The 6,216-nt window shown below is 41.7% G+C and overlaps 1 protein-coding gene across 1 annotated transcript in view; it reads right to left on the reverse strand.

The window, feature by feature from the left end:
- gucy1a2 (guanylate cyclase 1, soluble, alpha 2) overlaps nt 1–5,415 on the reverse strand; it is a 42,389-nt gene extending 36,974 nt beyond the window's left edge. Inside the window, exon 1 of the mRNA XM_042415393.1 lies at nt 4,018–5,415. Coding sequence (XP_042271327.1) covers nt 4,018–4,341 — 324 coding nt within the window. The 5' untranslated portion in view covers nt 4,342–5,415. The remainder of the gene's footprint in view (nt 1–4,017) is intronic.
- Between the last annotated feature and the right edge of the window lie 801 nt (nt 5,416–6,216).

The raw sequence follows: 6,216 nt of genomic DNA on the forward strand, positions 1-6,216 counted from the left end.
CTCCACTGGTGCCCAATTTATGCCAATTTATATTTATGTAATTGCAATTACAGGCAAACAAACACATACTTATGTTACCTTATGCAAATGTACACAGAGTGGCACGCACAGCCCCGGACTGTTCCATAATGTTGACCACATGTAAATGCTGGATATCAGCACCAGTTAGTGTTATACAAATCTGTCTTTAAGTGTTGCCTGCAGCCTATTTTTTTACAAACCTATTAAAAGATCAGGGCCAGTTTAAGCTGCAGCTGAGAGCTGAAGTTGGTTCTCATCAGTGCTCTAAAATACACCAACTTCAGATTTTTAGCTGTGCTGTTGAATTTCATTATTTTCCGAGTTTGTGCACAAGCAGCAAAAAGACTAACAAGATCAGATTTTCTCTGCTACATCTATTTCTCTCAGGAGTGAGACCACCGAGTCTGAGCATTTGCAATTTGCAGAAACCTATTCTTACAACCTCCTGTAGTCTGATGAAAACACTGTAGTGTGGAGAACCGACATAAACAGACCTGGAACCCATGTGAGTTCAACAATGAACCCACGATTAGAAGCAATGACTAGGGCACAAAAAAATCTACCCTTCTGTTTTCAATCCATTTACCTATTCATTAATCCATCGAATGTAGACTGTGTAGACTCAAATAGGGTGTGACTATTAGGGTGATGGTGCACACTTTCACAGCATGTAGTAACTGTGATACCCGTGAGATATGGCTGAAAGCTCCAGAAAAAGGTAGTACAGACCTGCCAACCCTGGACAATTTTTTTGAGTACCACTTTGGCAACCTAGATGCATCAGGTGCAAACCACTGCAGATCGCACAATGAATTATTGTGGATAATTTGCATACATATCCATAACCGTACAATGTTTGCATTCAAACATTCAAATAAACAAAAATTTACATTTGTCTTTCACCTGCCTAAACATAGCTTACCAAATAATACAATTTCATTTAGGCTACACACTAACCTACCACTACTGCTGCATTAATATAGCTTCTACTGCGGTATAGCTTGTGTAGCTTGTTGTTGATGATGTCACTGATTTTTAAATTGCTTTTCTCAGCTCAAGGAAAGTTTTACAAATATAAAACCTCCATGGATCAAAAACTCATCATAGAAAGAGTCATAATTGACCTTGTTTGCAGTTCTAGGTGTCCTGTCAACAATTTTACAGACGTCTGTTTTACAATGGTGGTCTATGGGGAAAATGCTTTTTGGGCTGCTGGGGGATTTTTCGCTTCAATACCGCAAGTGGCCTCTGGGAAAAACTGGATGCAAGCCTGAGCAGCAGCGCCCTATCCAGCTATTATAATACATAAATGGGTGAAGGCAGGGCGAATGAATCTGGCGCTATGATTGGTCGAGCTCTTTTTCTTTTCCTTTTCGGCAGGCTAGACGCTTCTGCATCTTGCTGTTAGACTTGCGTGCTGCATGTGCACAATTGAACTCACAGCATGAATCACAGGCGTCACCACCCTTTTGCATAGTTTAGAGTGACAAATCGTACCAGTGTATTTTGATGTCAAAATGCGAACAGGTTGGCAGGTCTGTTAGTATAGTTAGTTGACCTTGAGTTAGGATTTTTTGCTTAAACTGCTGTTTCCAAAGTCAAGAATCAACTTTCATGTTCAATATTTTATATGTTAACAATGAATCAAATGACTCCCAGTTATGTACATCAGATGTGTACTAAAACGTCTGTGTATATTAAACTGAATTTCTACAGGTGGTCAGCAAAGGAGATCTGTTGATTAATTTCTCAATTAGTTGATTTGTTGTTTGGTCCATAAAATATCAGAAAATGGTGAAAAATGCTGATCACTGTTTCCCAGAGCTCAAGGTGACGTCTTCAAATGTCTTGTTTTGTCCACAACAGTCCACAACCCAAAGACATTCAGTTTGCTGCCGTAGAAGGCTAAAGAAACCAGAAAATATTGTTCTTAAAAAATGAAACAAAACAACAACTATCAAAATAGTTGGCAGTTAACATGATCATTGACAGCTAATCGATTAATCAACTAATCGTTGCAGCTGTAATGCTCATGTTGCTCTATTTGTGTTAACAAGCATTTAGTAACTAAAATTTTAACCATAAAAGGTTGATTAGGAAAGGAAGGACCCCTAGTGGTCAAAAATTGCTTACAGCAGCTTTAACTACTGAGACCATTACATACTGTATGTACAGGGGGGACCCAAAAATTCCCAAAAAGCCATCAAGAGCACAAGAGTAGGGTGTAGTTATCGGATTTGCCGTTAGGTAACATATGCCTGCAGTTTGTTGAAACTAAAATTGGGACTGAAAGGAAGAAAATTCACCACTAGATTACTACAGGAAATCAATCCACATCTCAAGGAGAGTACTTTGAAGGGAATTAGAAAAATACTACTAAAAGATTTGTAATGACAGTTTTTTTAACAATTCTGGAAATATCGGGGTTTCCCCCATATATAACAAAAATCACTTTGTATTTACCAGAGTTGGGGACTTTTAAATACAGTCACAACTAATGATGAAGTGATGGAAAAAGTGGCCAAACTCCTATAACACTGCAAGCGTCTGTCTGTGTATGTCACTGTCCGTAGGCTACTTCACAATTATTTATGGCTTGATATTACTGACTTATATCCATTGTACAAGAGATTGACTTCCATATTTGACTGAATTCTGGGGTCTATGTATATTGGCAGGAAATCTCTCTGGCCAGAAAAGGTCAGATCTGTCACTTCTTCAGTCACATTATGTTGAGTTGGAAAACATTTGTTTTTGTTTGTCAGTCAGTTTAGATTAATGATATTTCAGTTGGGTTTTCCCGTTTGAAGCCACCAAAGTGCAACATTTCCTGGTGCAGCTTCACCTTTTGCAGTTTATACAGAAATCTGAGGACAGAGACGTCAGTTTCTTCATGAAAGTATAAACAGAATATGGTATAAATTATGAAATGGTAATTGTCTTTTCTTGTACAGTTTTACACATACTGCTAATTGACATTCAACTTAATATTACTTGAACGAGTATGTAGTCAAACTCTTTTCTTGTATGGCATTTCTATTGTGTCCACCTCTTGGACATCTGTCTCTCTTTATCCATATACTTTGTTGTTGACCAACTACATAACAGCTACAATACAGGAGATGCGATCAAATCCCAAACTATTGTACCATCACAAATGACTATGCAATAGCAAATGCCCTAATCACATGCCATCCATCACAGTTGTGCTCAGTTCTAATAGATGCTTTATTATATTACAGCCTGTAATACAAGTGAGACACAGATAGAACAGAGACGCACAGACCGAAACAGGCCCATTTGTCATACTCCTCACATCATAACATATACACAGACAGGGCATGGGCATCTCTCTCTCTCTCTCCCCCACAACAACATATTTATTATATAATCTGCCAGATGATTCAGGATATCAGAGGTTAAGGATGAAAAGAGGCTTGTTTTTTTCATAGACAGCACAGCACACATAGTATCATGATGTGAGAAAAGACTTTGTCTGGGATTTGGGGAATCGTAATGTGGTGTAAATAGCTTGAATGTTGTCTTTTCCTGGCTTTAAAGGCTGTGTTGTTTCTGAACTTTGGAAACAGCTGAATGAAATGGAATAAATGCCTCCAGCTGTTTCATCATCATATTGACTGTTTCTCAAAAAACAAAACAAAAAAAAAATCTATGAGCACCTTCTGAAAGGACAAACAGTCATTGATTTGGTCAATAATGCCCAGCTCTAATTGCACATCTAATGACAAACAAATTAGGCTCCTAGACCTAATACATTTTTTAAATAGATTTTAAGAGGCATAGCTTACAATTTACATTGAAACTATAGATAAAGTTAGATATGATATCCTGTGTATATAGCCTATTTACAATGGCATGGGTGGCACATTGGCAAAATAAGTCCCTATAGAACACTTAAGTATTTATGGCTCAATCAACATATTGGAATATATTTTGTGAGGGTAGCGTACAATCAAGACTGAGTTGAGGGCCTACCGTGGGTGAGGTCAAGCGCCTCAGGCTCTCTCCCAGCGAGTCCAGGTTCACCCGTCTCCTCCTGGTCACCCTCTTGTGGGGTCCACCGGGTCCGTGTTGCTCCTCGCCCGCCGGGCAAACCGGCTTCTCGGCGGGGCTGCGGCCGTTCCAGAGGACCGCTCTGTGAGAGGAGGGGAAGGAGGAGAAGGGGCAGCCTCCTCGGCTCTCCTCCGCCGGCTCCAAGCCGCCGTCCCCTCCGTCTCCCCCGGGGCTTTCGAGCCCGCAGTCCGAGCCCACCGAGCTGCTGAATGACTCGGAGGAGATCTTGCGCGACGACGAGGACATGGTGATGGTAGTGAGGAGGAGGAAGAGGAGGATGGTGATGATGATGACAGTGGTAGTGTTGAGGATGATGATGGTAATGATGATGATGCTACAGCCGGTTCCGTACCACGTCCACCTCTACGCCGGGGACTCATCAGATAGTGAGGGGTGGGGGGGGGGGGGGAGGAGGGGTGAGAGGGTTTGGTGGAGGGGTGTGTGAGGTCTGTCTGTATACTTATGTATGCATGAAAGGTGTTTGTGTTTGCGCGCGTGCAATAATGTCCAGGTGTGTCTATGTGTGCATATGAGATGCGTCTGTCTGCGTGTGAGACTCAGAAACCTATTCAGAGGGAGAGGGGGGGTCGACCGAGAACGAGAGCACTAACGGCACGCAAACATTTATGTAAGGGGGAGGACGAGGACGAGGGGGAGGATGAGGAGGAGAGGGGGTCATCGCCTTCTAAAAACCGTCCTCCTTTACCCCCAAAACAAATCCTCTCTGCTCCATGGGAAGCCAAACACACGCAAGAGGATGCTTGAAATGAAAAATATTTTTTTTAAAAAATAAAGGACCCGTTGCCACAGTAATTGATATTCTTAAAAAGCCGTTTTAGCCGCTGCTCGACAACATGTTGGCCGACCTCGGTAATTCCGACACATGTTAATCATTCCTCTCACACACGGCGAATTTTGGCATCCGAAGAATGTGTCGTCTCCAGGTGAAGAAATCCCCAAAGTCACAGCAGATGTGTGCGCCTGCCTGCCTCTCTCCTCCGTCCCTTCTCCTCCTCCTCCTCGTCCTCTGCGACAGCGGTTCTCCTGTCTGTCTGCCAGCTGACCGTCCTCTCATCATTCGTCCATGTTCCGCTTGTATTCCCCTCACCGTGGCCCCTTCGTCTTCTATCGTCTTGTCTCTTCTTGGTCGTCGCTCGAAGGTGGCTGGAAAGTGGAGGTGCGCGAGATGGGGAGAGAGATGGAGAGAGAGAGAGAGGGAGGGAGGGAGAGAGAGAGAGAGAGAGAGAGAGAGAGAGAGAGAGAGAGAGAAAGAAAGAGAGAGAGAGAGAGCGGTCAGCCAGCGGCAGCACGCGCCGGTGATGTTCTGTGCACATCAGTGGGAAGCATCAGCGCGATGCTCCCTTTTAGTTGGACAACCACGACCAATCAGAGAGTAGACAGAAGAAAATTCAACATGAAGTTATGTGCCTAGTTCGGATATTGGCCAAATAGCTACAATATTTTTATTAGAGCACGTTTTCGTAAAACTCTATGAGGATACAACTGCCCCAGACCCCCCAGGCAGGGCCATAACCAGGATTTAAAGAAATGCTAGAAAAACTAAGGTCATGAGTCAAAACTCAGTTACATTGTTCATTTTATCTCCCTTTGATGGTCAAAATGCTGATTCGAAGTCTTCTTTACACTGGCAGGAGGAGAAATAATCACTTTTATACATTTTGATTTATTATAGCCTAGTATTCTTGCCCTAAAAGGTCAAATTGAAAGATATTTAGTCTAAAATACCACCAGAATCAGCCCTTAAATAACACCTTGTGTTTGACTACATAATGTCAACTGCTCCTCAGGTTGTTAAAAATCCTTATTCCTATAAACAATTGGTGGAAATTCATGTCCTCAATGATAAAACACTGATTCTGTGCCCACAAGTCATATATTCACTGCATGTAAGTTGGTTTTGAAAGTTTGGTTAATTTCAAATTTGTTAGGGAATTGCATTCTAATTTGCACCATTTAAATACAATATCAAAGATGTACTAAGATATTAGTATATAATATTTTAGTTTATATTGTGCATATTCCCAAATAAATTAAATGAAGTCAAATTACTGCTTGACAAAACCTGGAGCCTGCCAATATCATTTCAGCATACTAAGACTG

The sequence above is a fragment of the Thunnus maccoyii genome, chromosome 6 (assembly GCF_910596095.1).
Source record: "Thunnus maccoyii chromosome 6, fThuMac1.1, whole genome shotgun sequence".
NCBI classification, from domain to species: domain Eukaryota; kingdom Metazoa; phylum Chordata; class Actinopteri; order Scombriformes; family Scombridae; genus Thunnus; species Thunnus maccoyii.